The 20,840-nt window shown below is 39.7% G+C and overlaps 1 protein-coding gene across 4 annotated transcripts in view; it reads right to left on the bottom strand.

The window, feature by feature from the left end:
- ZFYVE28 (zinc finger FYVE-type containing 28) overlaps positions 1-20,840 on the bottom strand; it is a 174,579-nt gene that overhangs the window by 57,718 nt on the left and 96,021 nt on the right. For all 4 annotated transcript variants that reach the window (XM_076335810.1, XM_076335809.1, XM_076335811.1 and 1 more), the window contains exon 3: positions 2,656-2,793. In XM_076335810.1, coding sequence (XP_076191925.1) covers positions 2,656-2,793 — 138 coding nt within the window. The remainder of the gene's footprint in view (positions 1-2,655; positions 2,794-20,840) is intronic.

Genomic DNA, 20,840 nt, shown 5'->3' on the forward strand with positions numbered 1-20,840 from the left:
AACTTAAAGCTCTTCTCCCACTAGTTAGGCAACAGGTATTGGTAGGATATATACACTATGTACGCAAGGATTGCTTGCGTAAGAGGGATGTGAATCCAGCTAAAGTATGATCAATGGACTGTTTGGATTCAGGCTAGACTGCTTGATTTTGTAAAATAAATCTATTCCTTACAAAAAGAACATAAATTCTGCAACCGTGATGCCTTTTGCAGCAAAACTGGTCACACTGGTTATCAGACTAGAGATCCAGCTAGACCAGCACCCTGCCTCCCACAGAAGCCATGAATATACTTTATAGGAAAGAACATAAAAACCAGGTCACAGAGTGATTCCTCCCTTTCAATTTCTGGAAAGCAGCTATTTAAGAGACTCCTTGCCCCGAGAGTTATACATGGACTCCCTCTGACCAGCTCACAAAGACATTAAAAGTAGATTTTTACTGTAACACATTAATGAAACTTTTTTTAAATCTTGCTATTAAAACCAAGCTATTTAATAATCTCTGCTGCTGGCTTTATTCCTTTATGGATACATTTTGAAGACAACAAGCACTGATATAAATCATACTTGCTGTATTAATGGAAATATTTTTATTAACTGAAAATATACAAGGTTGTTCTAGTCGCAAAGTTCTCATTTTTTTTCTTTTCTTTTTTTTAATCTTCATTTGCAGGTCTGCATCCCTCCCCTCTCCCCTGCACTCCCCTGGATGGGAGGCGTTTCTGCAGCTCTGTATGGGGGACCTGCAATCCCAGCCCTTGCTCAGCAGCCTGATGCATTGATTTGTGTTTTAAGGGCACTCAGAGAAGATCATGTTTACCTCTTATCAGCCAAAGCAGTATTTGTTGGAAAGTATGGATAAGGCAAGTCTTACCTGTTGATAGGGACTCAGTCTGATAACTCAGAGTGATCGCACTGATGAGGACACATAAGTGTATATTCGTAACAGTCCATACAGTCTTCCTTACTACATGATTTTACAGGAGGACAGTGTCTACAGTAGTATGAGTTAGCATTACTTCACCACTGCGTATGTTACTTTCTCTGAAACCAACAGGTCTCTCCAACCTGTTGGTTTGATTTGGAGACAGCGAAAGTTTAATTTGGAAAGAGTAAAAGCATTAGCTTATGTAACACAAACAGTGAATAAAGGGAGACTTTTTTTTTCTCCTAGAAGATACTGGCTGTCTCAGTGATTCCCTCAAACATTTTCCACAATGCAAGGAGAAGCTACCACATTGGCTGGCATTTTTCCAGTTTGTTCATTGCTGTAATCACAGCTTGTTAGTCCCTTAAAGTAAGAAGGGATAACGGGATTCACAGGGATTCATTAGAGATGGTTGCAGGAAGAATTACCCCATGTTCTCCTACCTAACTACCAAGGAAGCACCATTAAGCCAATGTGTCAGATTCAGCGTTTTAAAACAAAGCATGGCATCACCTGGATGACGGCAGTGAAGGTCCCATGATAATGAGAAGAAAAATTGCTGCTGTTTTTGCCGAGGACAGGATTATAAAGCATTGACATATCAAATTCATTTTGTAAATTCTACCTGGGACTTCCCTGACTCAGAGGGGCCTACAATTAACAACTGTCAAAGACAGCTTCAGAAACAGAACATACGGAGGTATATTGAACTGACCAAGACAGGAACTATTGATGGAGAGCATGCACTTTAAAAAGAAAGGAGTAACTGACAGGGAAAAGAATAGATAACAACAGGACACAAAGGATTGCTTCAAATACAGGAGAGGCAAAGCCAAAAACGACAACACAACGTGCTGTTGTGTGGTGGGATGTCTAGACTACTCTCCCCTCAACCCTCAACAAATCCGTGGTGCTTAAAGTCACCTTCAGGCCAGCAGACCTGAAGACACTAAGTTTATCATTAAAGATGCCACAATGTTTTTTTTTAGCCAACAGACATCAGTACTACTGAATAAGTATCCTACATATGACATCCTTTTTTCTGACACTTCAGGCTTCCCTTGGTTAAAATAATTCAAGCTTATTCACTACAAAAATCCCTTGTTCCTACAGGTTGCTGTAGAAGCAGGTCTTAGAGAAACCAGGTAAGAGAAGAAAAGTGGACTTCAGTGTTTTGCAGACACCATTATATTTTTAGCATACAAATGAAACAAGTGAATTATGTGCAACAAATGTCAGCTCAACAAAGTTATGTATGTTTAGTATGAGTTATAGCATAATATAGCCATTAAAATAAAGTGACAGCATGCACTTATATTTGTTGGAGACAAACTTTTATCCTGATAAAATTCCTTTATATGTCTTTATTCATTTCTAAGATTTTTTCAAAGCATGAGATGCAAGATGGCCCATCAGGATAAAAAAAAACAAAACAAGAATATTAATCAGATGCTAATTCACAAAAGAATAGTTTTTAGAAGGTGGTCATAATGAGAGCAGACAATTATGAAAATAAACCAGTATGCTGTTAGCCCAACCAATACCAAAACCATAGTTAAAGAATCCCCTTCCACTGAGCATCTGGAGCAAGTTCTCAACGATGTTTACCTTGCTCTGTAATTATATGTACCATTTTCAGAAAAGTTGCAAGATGTACTTTAAACTCCTGGCTTTATGCCACAAAAAATTTTCCATTAACCCCCAAAACAGAAATATGACAGACTTACTTCTGCTCCAAACCAAAGCTGTCCTGCAAGGTTGTCATGGCGTATTTCCTCTGGAAACTTAACACAAAAGTCTCGGTTGGCCCGTTCATGCGGAATGCATTCATCCATGATTTGATTTATGATGTTCAAAACATTATCCTGAAGCAAAATATAGGATAGCATATATACTGTTCCCGCAGATTTGTTCCACAAATTTTTTTCTAACTTTTAACAGAGTTTATTAGTGAGGCACCAACTAATTAAGTAAGATAGAAAATGCAGTATTTAACCCTTATGGTCATCACGCACACAAGGAGAACAAAGAGGAGAATACTGCATAGAAAGAAGAGTGGCAAACTTCACTTTTTCTAGTTTTCTTGGAGACTGTTTCTCAGATTCACTGCACTTAACTTTGGCTACTTTAGTGGGACTTCTGATGAGGAGGCACAATTTAAAGAGCTTGTTACCTCCAGCTATCTATCTGTAAAATATCAGTAAATAAACTAGAAATACAAGTAAATTAGATTTCTCTCATTTCCTCTCACCAGCCCCAATGATACACACTTCATTCTTCTCAAAAAGAACGCTTGACGGAGTACCCTGGAGGCGTTAGAAATTGAGTTATATTGGGACCAGTGGGGTTGAATAGACTTAAACTCATCCTGGGAATCGAAAGCAGGTACTTTTCACACTTGAGTCCCCAGTGGGCAAGGGCTGGCACACCTGCCTGCCATCTCACCCCCCGGCCATCCAGGAGGATAAGGGGACACTGCACAACTTAGTCTTAGTAACTGCTCTTATCTACATCTGGACCAAGACCAAGATCAAAGACCTATAACCAGCCTCTTGATATGCAGTAAATAATCTGCATTCATTTTTTTGAAAAGATAATTTTCACATACTCCTGCTGGGACCTGCATGGAATTTGATTAACATAATAAAGGTAGATTCAGAGCATGAAAAAGGCTGAGTGCTTTCATTAAAGATGTTTTGTCTGTCTCATGCTTCTTACACTATTTACAGAATTCATCTACTATTTAAACTATTTCAAACAAATAAAAACAAATCTGTCTGTATTGAACTGTTTAACAGGCAGAATTGCTTTAAGTCTACACTTCACTTTTATTTCCCTCTGCATTTAAAAAATAATAGAAGACAGGAATTTTGAAGAAACGTGCCCCTTTTGTATGTTCCCCACTGAGAAAGACAAAACCTACTTTAGGTACAAAAAAAGATTCACATTTTCTGTAATTTCAGTGCAGACTGCTGTAACTGCTGTTGTCACAAAACAATCTTAACATTAATGCCATAACCACAGTTGTCTTCATCCAAAATAAATTAAGTATTGCAACACCTATTACATATTGGTATAAGGTACTTTGTGTCAACATTTAAAACATTTTTACATAAATGCATTTTTTGCAAGTCTGTCATGAGGTAACACATTTCATTTCAATAAAGTTGTTAAAAACAAACAACACCCCAAACATTTAAAACACACTGGCACACATAATATTCAACCATCTTCTCTAGAAACAAATCTGAAAGCCAAATGCTCTGTAGCTCCTCCGTGGCATCACAACACAGACCGTGGCCAGCAGGTATGCGAAGAGACAAGAAAACAAAGCTAGATTCACCAACATATAAAATACTGAATTTTAGAGACACACCCCTTACTCTGCTGGGTATTAGCATACTGCCAGGATTAGTGGGACACCTGAATCCCTAGGAATCCAAAGAAATGCCCATAGTAGAAATTGAGGGGAAAACCATCCTCGCAATATTCCCTAGTGTAACTGCAAGGGGAACTTCAGTTCAAATCCTGGAAGAACACAGAACAGAGCTAAGATGCCCACACCACCCTGTTTTGGCACTGCTATCCTGAACCACTGGCTGAAGAACAAGCCAGACTGCCACCACCTCTCCTCTCCAGGATAAAATGGAGACAGTCAAGGAATCACATGCAAATTAGTATGACACTTTAGGGTGAGAAAAAACAGACTAATAGCAAGTTTCCTATTTTTCTTCCTTCCATTTCTTAATTCCTGATATTGAGTATACATCATTATTTAGCTAGATCCAGCTGGGGAACCAAAATATTTTGAAAGTAGGTCCCATAAGGAAATCAACTCCTAAACCACTTAGTTCCTACCCAAAGTTACAGAGCAAAGAATCAAACTGAGGATTAAAGCATTTAAATTGTAGAAGGGCATGAGTCACTCATGATGTATTTCAAATCAGTTATTACTGATCTATTTTGAGACCAGGTGCTTTGCCTGTAGCTCCCACTTTATCACCAGAGCAATACACGTTGGCACATTAGGATGAAAAGGCAGATTCCTGTTTTCAGGGAATGAATAAAAGTTTGCAAAGATCTTTTAGCATTGGAGAGATGCAGTGGTAAAAAGTAGTCCTGCCAGTTAAATTTTACAAAAGCTGATGGAAGTCAAAGAAATACTAAGGCAGGGAACTCTGAGAAGAATTATATTTGAATCTGATTACGTCAGATTTTAAATAATCCAATTCCATTTTAAATTGGAATATCATGTCCTAAAATATTTTACTTGCCACCAAAACCTGAATATGGGAAAATGAAATTTTCAATCTCTTGCTTTTTTTTTCTAAAAAGCTACACAGAATAGGATGAGACCCATATTGAAATGCTTTCCTCCCAGATTTTTTTTTTTTTACTTTAATGCATTATTTTTCAAATGCAATCTTATTTTACAACAGCTACAAGACAGACTGCATTCCCTTTTTATAATCATGTACATACATACTCAAAATTCCTGGTATATCAAAGAAAGTTTTATGCAAATGGAGTAAAGCAGCAGGACTCATACCTGGCCAAGCAACTGTTCTGTATTTTCATTCTGTTTTTCTAATCATTATACCTGTAAAAAAGTACTAAGATTGTCTAAATCATCTCAGGAGGTAATTACTATAAGCATAATGAAATTTTGTACCTTAATGCACTTAAATATTGTAACTGAAAGCAATAGAATAAAGATGATTAAACTTTTTACAAAACAAGTATCATACTATTTTTTCAGTATACCATTTGTTTACCACCTGACATTTAATATTCTTCCTCGTTTCTTCAATATTCCTATAATCTCTAGATGCTTCAGCTCCAGAGCACCCAAGATCTACCAATACATCTCCATGTATGCCATACTTCATGAGTCAGTTTAAAAAAAAACTTTTGTTACTTGTGCAGTACTAGTAAGGTAAAGCATAGGTAATTAGAATTTTAATATACACTTTCCAACGGAGATAAATCACAATAGCTCAATCTCTGGACTAGTAGCAGTTGTTTGTAGAGAGTTGCCTGGCTTCACAGAGGCAGCTGGTCATTCTGTCAAAAAACTAAGTGAAAGAGACCATTACAAAGATGAGCATCTTCTCCTGCATACTGTAGTGGTGATACTGGAAGATTAAGGAAAGAATAGTTGATGGAACTTTGCCATTTAGTGTATAAAAGCTGAAAGAATTCTACAAGGTGAATTGTTTTTGCTGTTTCAAGATGTGCAATTTCCCAAATTCTCTGACTTTCTACTGGGTTTATTTTATCCTACTGCAGGAAAAAAAAACCCAAAACAATTCTCCATCACTTTCCTTCCCTCTTCCATTCCTTCTTCTTATGACACCCAGAGCAGAGTAACCAAAATAGGAAATCTGGAATACTTGCTCCCATAATGATTTCAAATCTCAGCTGCTTTGAAACTGGAAGGATGCCAGCCAATTTAGACAGACTATACGATGCATTGTAAGCAAATTAGTCTTTTCTTTAAAAGAGCTTCAAGAAACATTCAATTTAGTTAATTACTGCATTCTGCTTTGTAAGCTAAGAACGAATGGGTTTGGATACGTGGTAGCATTGAGGTTTTGCTTTAATTTAAGCAACAGAAATCAATTAGTTGGAATTGAAGTAGTAAATCCTTCACTTGATCCATCTTTCTACATAAAAGCCTCTGGATTTTAATGTATCCTTTGGTGGCTTTATCTGTTACCTTTTGGTTCATTTGCATACCGGGATGAGCACAGTTTTGTTTCAGCTGCTCTGTTTAGGCTCTCCAGCAGCACAACAGGCAGCCGCTGCAGAGATTCTGCTTTGGGATTTACTCCAACTTCCTCATTTCCTGGAAAACAGAGCTCAGTGTTTCATGTAACAGAAAGCACTTATATTTTATTTTGATAGGAAAGATAATGAGTGGTAGTGAGACAATGTATGTAGCTAGCCACAGTAGAGGACAAAAAGTTGGTTTATTTTTGGCCCAGCAGTAATTGGCCATATACTCAATAATCAGAGCATAAAGCTAACAGCAACTGCCGCATTAGCTTTCTGAATAGGTACAAAAAGAAAAGCCAGTAACTTCATCTTACTTATGCTCTAAAACGTATGTTTAGATCAGCAAAAGGCAGACTTATCTACCCTTTCATGCACGTCCTTGATAAAAATCTATGCTGCTCTTCCATGCTATTAAAGTCAACATGACCTTCTTGAGGTCTTTTGCAAGATTTCTTTAGAGGAAGATGACTTCCCACGTTGTTCAGTACCTCTTTAATACCCATTTTTTGAATTATCACTAAAATCTAGTCAAGGTAACGCAGTCTCTGATAATATCACCATGAGTTTAATAGATGGTATTTTAGCCTCTTCGTTTAAATATATCCTTCACATTTTTAATTTCTTTTTCTGGCTTAATGTTAAGTTGCAGACCTCCTTCAACATCACATTTATGACAAACAGAAGCAACTGATGAAGACAAAGTAAGGCCAAACATAAAGGAAGATTTTTGTTGCAATTAAAGCAATTAGCTAGTAGTCAGGTTTTCATGGGTTACTTTCATTAACAGAAGAAACCAATAATAAGGTGACATACTCTTTGATGTAAGTAACAGGATTTCAAAAGACACCCAAAAGTCCTGGCTTCAGAACCCAGCAGACTCTCTACAGGCGGCTGTTTCACCCATCAGATATCCAAAGTCTCTCTCTAGCTAGCAACAAGTTCCACCGCTTTCCCTCCAGCCCGTCTTGCACAGACCCCAAAGGCCATGCTTTCTCTTGCCTGGTCAGCTATTTGGCTATTTCCCACTGCCAACTTCTAGAGGCTCCACTTCCTGAAAGTAACTTAGGATTTTTCTATGTATGAACTTTGTGCAGTAGCTCCTAGTTTAACCTAGCCCGCTATAGAGTGGTACCAAAATTCCTCACAAATTAAAGGCAACTTGGATCTCTAGCAATTTAAATGCTGTATCACCCCTGCCCAGCAACAATGATTGTTGCAGTTTGTGTTGAACTGCAACGTCAAAGCTTCTCTTCCTGAACTGTCTTGCTAGTGTACCCTCATGAGGGCACTAAACACTCCAAATAGCACAGATTTATTAATGGAAATTTTTATCTTACCTCCTGCATATATTCAAAATTTATTATGCATAGACTGAATAATTACATTTCCCCAAGTGGAGCAATTGTTACATATAAAAAGTGGTGAACGCTGGCGTACCAATTTTCAAACAGAAGAGGTCACAGATATTTCAGCACAGCTTCCAATAAAAATGGTTTTTTAACAAAGATGCTGTATTTATTTATTGGCTAAAATGACATTTTTCACTAAGCCAGTGTGCACTCTTTTGACAAATTACGTTTAAATTTAGCTTACATCTGTTCTGAGTGTGTCTGTCTCTAACACAAAGACCTAATCATGGAATTCATTTCCCTCTTTTGTTACTACCCACCCAAATATAGCTCTCAGTTAAAAAAAAAAGAGGAATCCCCATTTACAGAAGGGCAGTTTATAACTAACACCAACTTGAGAGACTACATTAAGTACAGCATTGTTAGAGGGCATCATCCTCTCTCTGCAGAAAAGAGCATTTTCAGATCTCAAAAAATCTAAGTGTTCCTGAGACTACCACAAAAAAAAAGTTTTAGTCCTCCACACCAAAAAGCTATTAACTAATATTAGACACGACTGCCTTTATTGAAATGACATATACCCAAACTTGTACTGGAAGACTGTTTTCAGTACAGAGCTTTTCAGCCAAGCCTCCCTTTATCAGTAAGAGATAATTTAAGAACTTTGTCCACAGTGAATCAAAATATTACTGGATAGACATCATGGACACAGACATGCTCTTACAGTAGTGTATACATACTTAAGCCTTTTTCATAAAGACTCTAAAATGTTTGTCTTATATTAAAAGACATTTGAAAATAATCTAGCAAGTAACCTGGTACACTAACATCCCCTTTTACATAGTTTCATAGCAACAGAAGAATGAGACACATTCAGTTTGAACATGGGTATCTGCTGCAATAAACATAAAATGGGCTTTTTCCTCACCAGTACCAGGCAACTGCCTTCCTACCATGGTACAGCGATCTCGGAACTGCCCTAAAATGTACTTCAAGATTTTCCAAGCACTAAAGAATTTCAGCCTGGCACAGAGCTGGGACCGCCTTCTTCATATCGCTCCAAAGCTGCTCCACAGCTGAGGCCACGAGCAGAACAGAGGCAATGTCTCATGACTTACTGCCACCTTTGCTTTGCCTTCCCCTACTGCAGAGCATGAAAGCATCCTGAATCCCCAACACATTCAGTGCTGAGCTGGCGTGGGACCAGCTTTCCTCCCTATGGTTCTTTGCTGCAAATTCCCTGACCTGCAGTGCACTGCCTTTTCAATCCACTCTGCCCATAGTCTTAGATAATAGGCAGTTTCTCCGAATGACCTATTTGATCCGTATGAGCAAGTGAAAACACATGAAAAAGCTTGTTAACATGCGAAACTACGATTTAAGACTACAGTAGTACACACTATCACGATCCTTTTTTCAAAGAAAAAATATTTTACAATATTAATCACTCCCTACATAAGATCAAATATGAATCCAAAATGCAGAAAGGAAATAAAATTCTTGTTAGTGGATAGAGTTTTACTGATAGCCCAACTTATGGTCAAGCATTTTATATTTTCTAGCCATCATGCAAAGCATTCTAAAGTGAAAAATAAAGTGACCAAAAGTTTCCCAACAACTATGAAGAAAAGCTGTTAAACAGACAAGATTTAAGAAGACACAATTATTTTATTTACTATTTAGAAATGTTTATTGCTGCACATTTGTTTTCTACTTAGTGATCATTCCATTGATCACTTAAAATTTCTGGGGAAAAAGGTAAATGTAAAATCTGCAGTTGTAGCCTGAGTCCCAACAGAAGAAAAATCAACTTTTCTGATACTTGCAGGCTATTTAGTGTATTTAACACAGTTATACTCAAGTTGTTTTTCTTCATTCACAGTGCTTTGAAGTACAGTAAAAACATATGAAGGAGTTGACAAGCCTGCGTGTTTTCAAAAGAAATGTTACCAGCTTTCACTCCGTTGCACACCCAAACAGCAAACAGGTACCTGACATCAACTGTTTGAAGATGTCAGGCAGCACAGAGAAGACATCCGTTAGAGCAATGCAACTCACAAGTAATCATTACTAGGAGTAATGAAATGACAAATGTTGTAATCAATTATAAAACACCTGAAGTGGAGATGAAACGCCACAGGAAAAAAAAAACTTACAAGCTCTATTATCACAGATAAACAGTACAGCAGACATGCATTGTCTGGAATTTAAGGTTAATCTTGACAACATCACTTAAATAAAAAATGCTTTTTTACAGTTTCACTTTCTTTTCTAAACTGGCACTATCCCCACTTAAATTAAATTGGAAAAGATTGTATAAAAGAGAGAATAATTTTCTTTGAACAAGGCTTGGCTCGCTCTCCCATCAGTCAACTGCCCAATCCTTCTGGCATGAATTTCTGGCTTTCCTACATCTGCATCAAGTCTCAGACATAGACCTTATGAGAACTTCTCTAGAGCCTACCAGCTCTGTTATATTTTAGAAAAAGCCTGACAAACAGGTACAATTCAGAAAAATAGCCTGATTCCCTCCTCACCACAGATCACTGAGTAACACCCAAGCGTTCCGATATAACTGAATGGGCTAGAGAGGATCTGCTTTTGGTTCCTACTTTTTTCCTCTACTGTTAAAAATATCTTTATCTACTACAGTTTCTAAACTTCAGGAACATGAAGGCTTCTTTCAGTCAACTTCTTCCCTCTATCTCAGTAATTACCCTGCTGTCTCCTTCATTGACCTCCACTAACTTAAGTAATATAATGTCTCAAGGGTTGCAAATTAAGCAGGCTAGAAAGACTTGGCCATTACTTCAGATAAAAGTACTCCTGGCTCAATCCACACTATTTAACCTTTATATTAATTAACAAAGTAACATCAGGAATAGATTCTTGCCAACTTCTAACCAACCATTAGGTTTCAGAATCCAACAGGGAGTTTCTTGCAGCTTTAGTCTAACTTGTCTCGTTTAATGAGATCTATTTCTGCATAATTCTACAAGAAAATGTTGTTCGATGGACAGATGCAATCAAACATGAAAACATCGCACCTCTGAACTACCTCATTGTTCACAGTGATTATGGTACATACTCCCAGTTTGCTCTTGTCAAGAATGTTAATGAATACAATTAGTACTTCTTAGATAACTCACTGCCAATCCACTATGACATTATTATGAGTTACTTAACAGCTCTTCACGGATACCTTCTTCATCAAGGGATGCTCATTAATGCTGACTATCTTTTTAAAAATTGCTCTCTTCAGCATGGATACAATTCAGATAAAGCACAGAATAAAAGAGCATGGGGGTTTTTTTCCCTTATTCTTATACCACTGAAACTTATCAGATAATAGGAGACACCTTCAGATAAGTTTCTTTTACACCTGAAATAGAAAGCCACTTTTCATCAAAGATGGGCAGCAAACGGCATAAGGCCATTTTGCAGTGTAAGCGCTAGGCAGCAAGGCCAACTTGAGAAGTCAGCCCCTTATCTCACCTACCTTGCAGCTTTTGTTCCTGTCTCCAGGCTGTCACAGGCTGTCTCACCAGCACTCTCGACTTACTTGTACAGGGGGCATATGTGAATGGTTTCAGTACACTGATCCACAGTAACCCAGGTCATTTCGCTGTTAAAAGTTCACAGAATGACTCTGCAAATACGTGTATCTGTACAGCTGCAGATGTGGTTTCCTAGAGGTCTAAAGCTGACCACAGCTTATTTAAACTGGCTGTGCATAAGAATCTATACACCCACCCCTCTCTCTCCACTCCTATCTGCGGACACTGCTCCAGCTGTACGTCAGCACTTCCATGCCATCATGCATCCACATGGACAGTGAATCAACGTGATCATTTGGCTGAGCTACAGCAACCCTACCAAAGCCTCCTCTACAACCAGGCTTCCAGGTGATCCCACCCACTCCATGGCTGTTCACTCACTGCTGGAACACGAGACAGGCTTCTTGGAGCACATGGACTAGTGCTGGAAGGAAGGACGGACAGACAAGGCTGCCTCTTTTGATGGCAGCAGAGTCTCAAAACACTTTAAGCTAATGGGAAGCCGTGCTTTGAGGGGGTGCAATGCTGAAGTGTGCAGATAGGAACAAGAACAGTGTAAATTTGGAATGGAAAACCTTTAAATTTACACTGCCAATGGACCATGGAATTATGCCTAAGGAACCATGTGTGATAACACAGAAATACATGTCTGTGCAGATTTTTTTATTAAAAAAAAAAAATCAAAGTTTGAGTATGGGCAAACAAGACAATCAGGTATCCAAGCAGTAAAGCTAAGAGATTTACTGAAACTAAAATGTTTATAACATTTCTAGCAAGTGCCCAAGGGTTTGCTTGAATCAAAGACTGGGCAATCCACAGGCGCAGCTGCTAAAGTTATCATAGGACTCTGATCAAAACAATGCAGATTTACATAAATATTTTTTTCTGAAATCACTCTATGCATTTTCATTAATACAGTTATAAAACCTACCAGTGTTAATCCACAGCACTGGTAGATTTAAAAGCCTTTACCTGCTAGGAGAGAGAAAACACACTTTGCATTAAAAAAACAAAATCTGATTTCACCGAATAGAGTTAATTGAAGTTCTGCAACTGTAGACAAAAGACAGGCCAATATGGTATTATACCGCCAACAAAGAATTATATCCAACGATACTTCAACTCAAAACTGCAGAGCCCAAAACACTGGAGACCTCTATTCTAACACAGAGTGTTCAGGCCTAGGATCATTTCTACTAACTGTGTATTTTAAATGATCTCCTAAAAATTTACATAAAGATAATGCTGCCTTCCTTGTTGAACAATGCCCTCAAAATTTTATTTTCTCAATTATAAAATGAGATACTTTTAGACTCTTATTCACATTGCAGAATAAGCCAGACAACCAAATATGTTAATTAGATTTACTGAGAGAACTCTTCACATTCCAGCTACAGGTTTAAATTATTTTCCAGTCAAATTTGTGAAATCCCTACGGAGGACAACAGTACAAATAAGAAACAGGGCTGACACTGAGGCCAGAGGTTTGTAGGAATGTGTGAAAATGGAAAATGTTTTAATCCCAGTTGTCACGCAAGGCAAAAGTAGACATGACTCTGCAAGCCTGCTAGAATTCATCCTTGTTTATTTATTGGTTGGATGGTCACATCCAGAGGGCAGTGGTCAATGGCTCAATGTCCAGATGGAGATCAGTGACGAGCAGTGTCTCGCAGGGGTCCATATTGGGACCGGTACTGTTTAGTATCTTCATCAATGACAGACAGTGGGATCGAGTGCACCCTCAGCAAGTTTGCAGATGACACCAAGCTGAGTGGTGTGGTCAACACGCCAGAGGGACAGGATGGCATCCAGAGGGACCTGGACAAGCTTGAGAAGTGGGCCTGTGTGAACCTCATGAGGTTCAACAAGGCCAAGTGCAAGGTCCTGCACCTGGGTCAGGGCAACCCCTGGTATCAATCCAGGCTGGGAGATGAAGGGATTGAGAGCAGCCCTGCCAAGAAGGACTTGGGGGGACTGGTGGATGAAAAGCTGGACAGGAGCCAGCAGTGTGCACTCACACAATCATATCCTGGGCTGCATCAACAGAAGCGTGGCCAGCAGGTCGAGGGAGGTGATTCCGCCCCTCTACTCTGCTCTGGTGAGACCCCACCTGCAGTACTGCGTCCAGCTCCGGAGTCCTCAGCACAGGAAAGACACATTCCTGTTGGAGCAGGTCCAGAGGAGGGCCACAAAAATGATCAGGGGGATGGAACACCTCCCCTGTGAAGAAAGGCTGAGAGAGTTGGGGTTGTTCAGCCTGGAGAAAAGAAGGCTTCGGGGAGACCTTATTGCAGCCTATCAGTACTTAAAGGGGACTTATAAGAAAGATGGATACAGACTTTTTAGCAGGGCCTGTTGCGACAGGACAAGGGGGAATGGCTTTAAACTAAAGGGGGGTAGATTGAGACTAGATATAAGGAAGAAATGTTTGACGCTGAGGGTGGTGAAGCACTGGCACAGGTTGCCCAGAGAGGTGGTGGATGCCCCCTCCCTGGAAACATTCCAGGTCAGGTTGGACGGGGCTCTGAGCAACCTGATCTAGTTGAAGATGTCCCTGCCCATGGCAGGGGGGTTGGACTAGATGACCTTTAGAGGTCCCTTCCAACCCAAACTATTCTATGATACTACATGAGACCTAACCAGAAAAAAAACAGAGAGAAAAAACAAAGACCTTCTCACAGTATCAGAACAATTCTAAAGCAAAAATTACAAGAGCTTACGTCAATAAGACAGTTTATCTCAGTGCCTCAGTTGCACAAATCAATTCAACAAGCTTTGCAGCCTAGAGGTGATCACTTACACTTCTACATGAACTACTACGCTGTTTTATTATGAGCACTATATAAGTGGAACAACAACTTTAGCAGTAGTTACAGATACCCTGGGGCACCTGAAAAACAAAGAATACAAATATCTGTTGCTTGGTATTTGCTTAAGTAATCTTTACTCACAGAAAGCTTGAGAACTGAAAATGTATTTCGTTCTGGAGAGGGCCCACATTTTCCCTCGCCTTCCTTTTATCCCCAACGTACCTATAGAGTCTTTTCTTGTTGCCCTTGACATCCCTGGCCAGATTTAATTCTATCAGGGCTTTAGCTTTCCTAACCTGATCCCTGGCTGCTCGGACAATTGCTCTGTATTCCTCCCAGGCTACCTGCCCTTGCTTCCACCCTCTGTAGGCTTCCTTTTTGTGTTTGAGTTTGTCCAGGAGCTCCTTGTTCATCCATGCAGGCCTCCTGGCGTTCTTGCCTGACTTCCTCTTTGTTGGGATGCATCGCTCCTGAGCTTGGAGGAGGTGATCCTTGAATATTAACCAGCTTTCTTGGGGCCCTCTTCCCTCCAGGGCTTTGTCCCATGGCACTCCGCCAAGCAGATCCCTGAAGAGGCCAAAGTCTGCTCTCCTGAACTCCAGGGGAGCGAGCTTGCTGCGCGCCCTCCTCGGTGCACTCAGGATTTTGAACTCCACCATTTCGTGGTCGCTGCAGCCCAGGCTGCCCTTGAGCTTCACATTCCCCACCAGCCCATCCTTCTTGGTGAGAACAAGGTCCAGCATAGCACCTCTCCTCGTTGGTTCCTCTACCACTTGGAGAAGGAAGTTATCATCGATGCATTCCAGGAACCTCCCGGACTGCTTATGCCCTGCCGTGTTGTCCCTCCAACAGATGTCAGGGTGGCTGAACTCCCCCATGAGGACCAGGGCTTGTGAGTGTGAGGCTGCTCCGATCTGTCTATAGAGGGCCTCATCCGCTCGGTCTTCCTGGACAGGTGGCCTGTAGCAGACCCCCACCGTAATGTCGCCTGTCCCTGCCTTCCCTTTAATCCTGACCCATATGCTCTCGGTTGGCTCCTCATCCATCCCCAGGCAGAGCTCCATGCACTCCAGCTGGTCATTGACATAGAGGGCAACACCCCCTCCTCGTCTCCCCTGCCTGTCCTTCCTAAAGAGCCTGTATCCCTCCATCCAACACTCCAATCATAGGAGCCATCCCACCACGTCTCTGTGATGCCAATAAGGTTGTAGCCCTGCAGGCATGCGCACGTCTCTAACTCCTCTTGTTTATTCCCCATGCTATGTGCATTTGCATAGAGGCATTTAAGTTGGGCCTCCAGTGAAGCTGTCTTACTGGCTGGAGTTCGTTTGTGCTGCATTCCCCAGCATTAAAGAAAAGTTAAATGAAAGAAAGGGTTTTTTTTCTTACATGATTAAGTGAAAAAGCTTCTAATAGAAGAAAACAGACAATCCCCAAGTACAGAAATATCACCAAATAAATAATTTGCATGTATTGTTAATCTTGCTAACATGGTGCTACCACATGCATATGGAGGAAAAGGCAAATTACAGTATATTTAAGTCATGAGACTACATAAACAATTCAGTGGCTGATACTACAATTTATCCTTCTTTGCGACAGTAAAAAAAAAAATTTAAAAGGAGAAATACAGCAGAGCTGACAGCAATCCTCTGATGGCACCGTTAAAGAATGTGGAAGAACGATAAAGCCCCCGATAGTTAGACACGTCACATTACAACATTAATTCCTACAGAATTGGATCTGGTATAGTCTCATACTTCACAAAGCTGAGAAAAGTCATTTTTAAAACGACCTGGCTCCACCATCCTCATTTAGCCTTCAAATGCTCTGGGAATTACACCAGTGTGTCTCAGGTTCACTATGTCAATATTCAATCAAGATACCAACATGTCAATTTTTCTTAATATAAAAAGTATGACCTAGGGCAGATAGTCATACATTAAGAAATGAAGCATCATCTTATCTTTTTAAATAGAATGTTAAAAGACTTCATAACCTCAGAAATTAAGAGCCTTCTATAGCTGGGTTCTCTTTCACAAAGAAGAAAATACCATATTTTTTTAATTTGAACAAAACTTGTGACATCTGGGCCAAAAAAAAACCCCTTTTCTAATTGAAGTACAGATAAAATATTAATCTTGCTCTCCTGTTATCTCCTCATGTTTTAAATGGATGACTACCTCATCTTCCACTAAAGACTGTTTTTCCATAGGAGTTTGCATGCAATGAATGAGGTCATTGTGAGCAGATGGTGCAGCATAACCTCGCATCATAGTCCCTTCAACAACCACCTATGGCTTCCCCAGCATGCACTATTTAATATAATCACATCTCTTTTTTCACTGATAAAAAATTAATTGTATTTTATATAGAAAGGTAAGTTCCCTTTTCATTATTTAGCAACTTGTCAATATAGCTTCAGTTTCACCCTTGTACATTATTGATTGCCACCTGTGTTGTCATTCCAAGCTACACCAAATTTTATTTATTTTAAAAAATATATATAAAAAGATTCACAAGTCACACTCTGAAGATCCTTTCCATTTCCCACTACAGAGAAATCCACGCATGTTCTATGACAGAGTTCACTACAGCTCAGTCATGGTTCTCCTCCACTCGGGAAATTGTACTAGATATTTTGCAAACCCTGCAACAACTTCAGCACTGTGTGTGGTGGCGGTGTTTTGGTTTTTTTTTTAAATTAAAGAAGAAAGCAATCTAGAAATCTACTCATGTACCTGATACAAGCTGAGGTGAAAGGCAACCGGACTGGTTTCCCTGTATCAGGCAGAAATTGGTAACTACCTCCTAAAGTGACCTTTTATCAAACATCATCACTGCTTCAACGAGACACTAAAGAGTATCAGATGAAGAGCCTCCCCCACTTTTAGACTTGTCTTATCCATCCACCTCCAGCTTCAGAAAGCAAATAATGTTTTTAAGCTTTTAAAATACGCAAAAAGCATATTTCAAAGATGAAGAGTATTAATTTTTTTTCTTTTTTAATTAAAATTTCGATTCAACAAGGCCAAGTGTAAGGTCCTGCACATGGGTTGGAGCAATCCCAAACATGGATACAGACTGGGCGATGAGTGGCTTGAGAGCAGCCCTGAGGAGAAGGACTTGGGGGTACTGGTGGATGAAAAGCTGGACAGGAGCCAGCAGTGTGCGCTCGCAGCTCAGAAGGCCAATCATATCTTGGGCTGCATCAAAAGAAGCGTGGCCAGCAGGTCGAGGGAGGTGATTCTGCCCCTCTGCTCTGCTCTGGTGAGACCCCACCTGTAGTACTGCGTCCAGCTCCGGAGTCCTCAGCACAGGAAAGACACATTCCTGTTGGAGCAGGTCCAGAGGAGGGCCACAAAAATGATCAGGGGGATGGAACACCTCTCCTGTGAAGAAAGGCTGAGAGAGTTGGGGTTGTTCAGCCTGGAGAAGAGAAGGCTTCAGGGGGAGACCTTCTTGCAGCCTATCAGTACTTAAAGGGGGCTTATAAAAAAGATGGCGGCAAACTTTTTAGCAGGGCCTGTTGCGACAGGACAAGGGGGAATGGCTTTAAACTAAAGGGGGATAGATTGAGACTAGATGTAAGGAAGCAATTTTTGACGCTGAGGGTGGTGAAGCACTGGCACAGGTTGCCCAGAGAGGTGGTAGATGCCCCATCCCTGGAAACATTCCAGGTCAGGTTGGACGGGGCTCTGAGCAACCTGATCTAGTGGAAGGTGTCCAGGCCCATGGCACAGGGGTTGGAACCAGATGATTTTTAGAGTCTCTTCCAACCCAAACCATGATTTTAGCATGCCACTCTCTGACAAAGGAGATTCCTCAGATAAGCTCCCGGCAGCATTCTACCCCCTACCATCTTATTACTCATTGTTTCCCACAGCCCATTTTTACCCTCTTTCCACACTCTACAGTAAGCTCCTTCAGCATGTAGGTTCAAACCACTCTAACACGTACTTCTTTATGATAAGGGAAAATGCTGGACTGCCAACTGCAGTAATTCAAGAGGTGCTTCCCAGACAGGCAAATAGCAGGAAAAGAGTGAAAAGCCAGTATAATGTGCTACCAGTCAAAGCAGTGTCATTCCTACCAGTGAGCCAGAAACTGTCACATTTCACAAATATTATAAATTTCCCATTTTGCTCTTCTGTGGTACAGTGCAAGGGGTAACACAGCCAGGCAAGTCTATGGTTTGCTTCGGGTCAGTGCCCTGACACAGGGGCAAATTCCTTCCTAGTGTACTTTAGCAGATCAAATTACACATTGCTAAGACACAGTCTGCAGTTCAAGAAATAATTTTGATAAAACCATGCTGGGAACTGACTCATGCTATTCTGAGACCTCACTACTGTATGCAGAGAAATAATTCTCATCGTACTGAAACATCAGGCAAGTACTATGATCCTGAAAACACTTTCACAATGTAAAGTACTTCAACACAGGTTCAGCGTTTACCTATCAAGTCCTCACAAAACCTATGGGTTAGAAACAGAGTTTTTTTTTACTCTTAAACAAAGCCAATGAAGTTCTGTAATATGTAACATTCAACCTAATTCCATTTAAATGGCTGAGAAATTGTTTTAAACCAGTTTATCAACTCAAGTAACAAGATATTAATCAATGAGAAAATAGCAATGATCAAGGCAAATTGATTTAGAGAATGATCGTAAATGCATGAGGGATTAATTAAAAGTTGTACACAAAGTACCATTACTTCTTACGAAATTCAATACCACGAGGTGTTGGGAGCAGCACAAAAAAGGACACCTTATTATAACCCTAATATTAAAGTACTTCAATGAATTGTGTTGCAGAGAAAAAACCTCAGATGAACCAGCACTGCATATTACTCAACATGCACAGATGCAAACATGTTTAAGAAAAAAAAAAGTACTTTCCCTCTATTACCATCAGTCAAGTTCAGCAAACCAAAGTATGACATCCTACCTACCCTTTTTTTCATTTAAGAAAAACTTACATAGCTTTTCATCATGCATCTCTGCACACTGAAGTTACTGTTAATTTTAACAGAAACCACTAGAGGAAGAAGCGGTTTATTCTGTTGGACAGGTATTAGCCACACAATAAATGCAAGATACTGTATTAATAGATATGTTATGTTCTTATAATATTCTACCACTGACATGCAAACACCAAAGAAAAACGAGGGATGTCATTTTTATAATAGGCTACCATAACTGGAAAAAAGTGTTATATCACATTAATGTGAAAAATGAAGAGTGAAGCTTTGAAAACCATTACCTTGATTCTTACTCATATATGCTACTCAGCATCACGCTCTACAGTCAACTCACAGCATTTGAAATCCAAGTTGCAAGTTTTGAAAAGTTAATTTACTATAAAAAGTATGATTTTTATCACCAAATAGTACTAAGGTAAAACAGTATAAGACAATATTCAGAGCTGCAGGTCTTTACTGAGGAAGCATCAACAGTCCTGAAGACTGAAGTACTCTGCATATCCATGGGAACACCACAATGCACCATACCTTCAACTTGCCTTGACTAATGCTGCCCGTTTTGTTAAGATAGAAGACATTAGCTGTGTCCGCTATAAAGCATTAAATCCATTAGGCAGAGTCCTTTTGTTTTGTCTGAATCTGTTCACATACTATAATAAACTTGGAGCTCTTTAACAATAGTACCAAAAGTTGAAAATATAGAGAAAGAGATAAAACTTAGCTCTTTAGATACAGTTAAGATCCAACAGAATATAACCTCTCTAAAAGAATCAGAGAGTTTGTAAGACTTTTTGGTCTTTCAGAAAAATCACACTAATTTAGAGACATTTCTCTCCTCTAGTTAATAAAACAAAATAAAATTTCAAAACATCACCTGTTAATCAAGCAGACACTATCAGTAAATCATCTGAAAATAAGCAACCCAGGAACAATGAATTAATTTTGAAACCAGATGAAAAGAAGGTCAAGGGATTTTAGAAATCTTTGTCCCTAGAAAACACTAAAATCTGATAGGAAGACTGTGTCTCTGTAAACTTTATGGAGATAAAAATTGGGAATAATCTGGAAACCTTAATAATACATGGAAAAACAAGGACAAAATAGGAAAAAAGAAATCATGCAAAGACTGGGAGTCTGGTTAACTATGTTCTGTCATCACAAGTTCCTTTTTGAAAGCATTGCTTACAGAGTCAGAAAGAGCACGTTTCTAAAAAACAGTCTCAGAATTGTGTGATTGTTGTTGCAGATATCACAGAGGCATTGCACAACGTAGCTGCTATCCTACTTTCACATGCACAACCTTCCATTACAACCATTTTGACCCCAGGGCTGGCTGTTGGTTCTCCATCTTCCTCAAACTCCACCATACCTTAGGCTAAAACCGATTTTTCCTCTTACCATGTAATATTTGATTAGCAAATACCGACATTCTGA

Source organism: Aptenodytes patagonicus, chromosome 4, assembly GCF_965638725.1.
Source record: "Aptenodytes patagonicus chromosome 4, bAptPat1.pri.cur, whole genome shotgun sequence".
Classification (NCBI taxonomy): domain Eukaryota; kingdom Metazoa; phylum Chordata; class Aves; order Sphenisciformes; family Spheniscidae; genus Aptenodytes; species Aptenodytes patagonicus.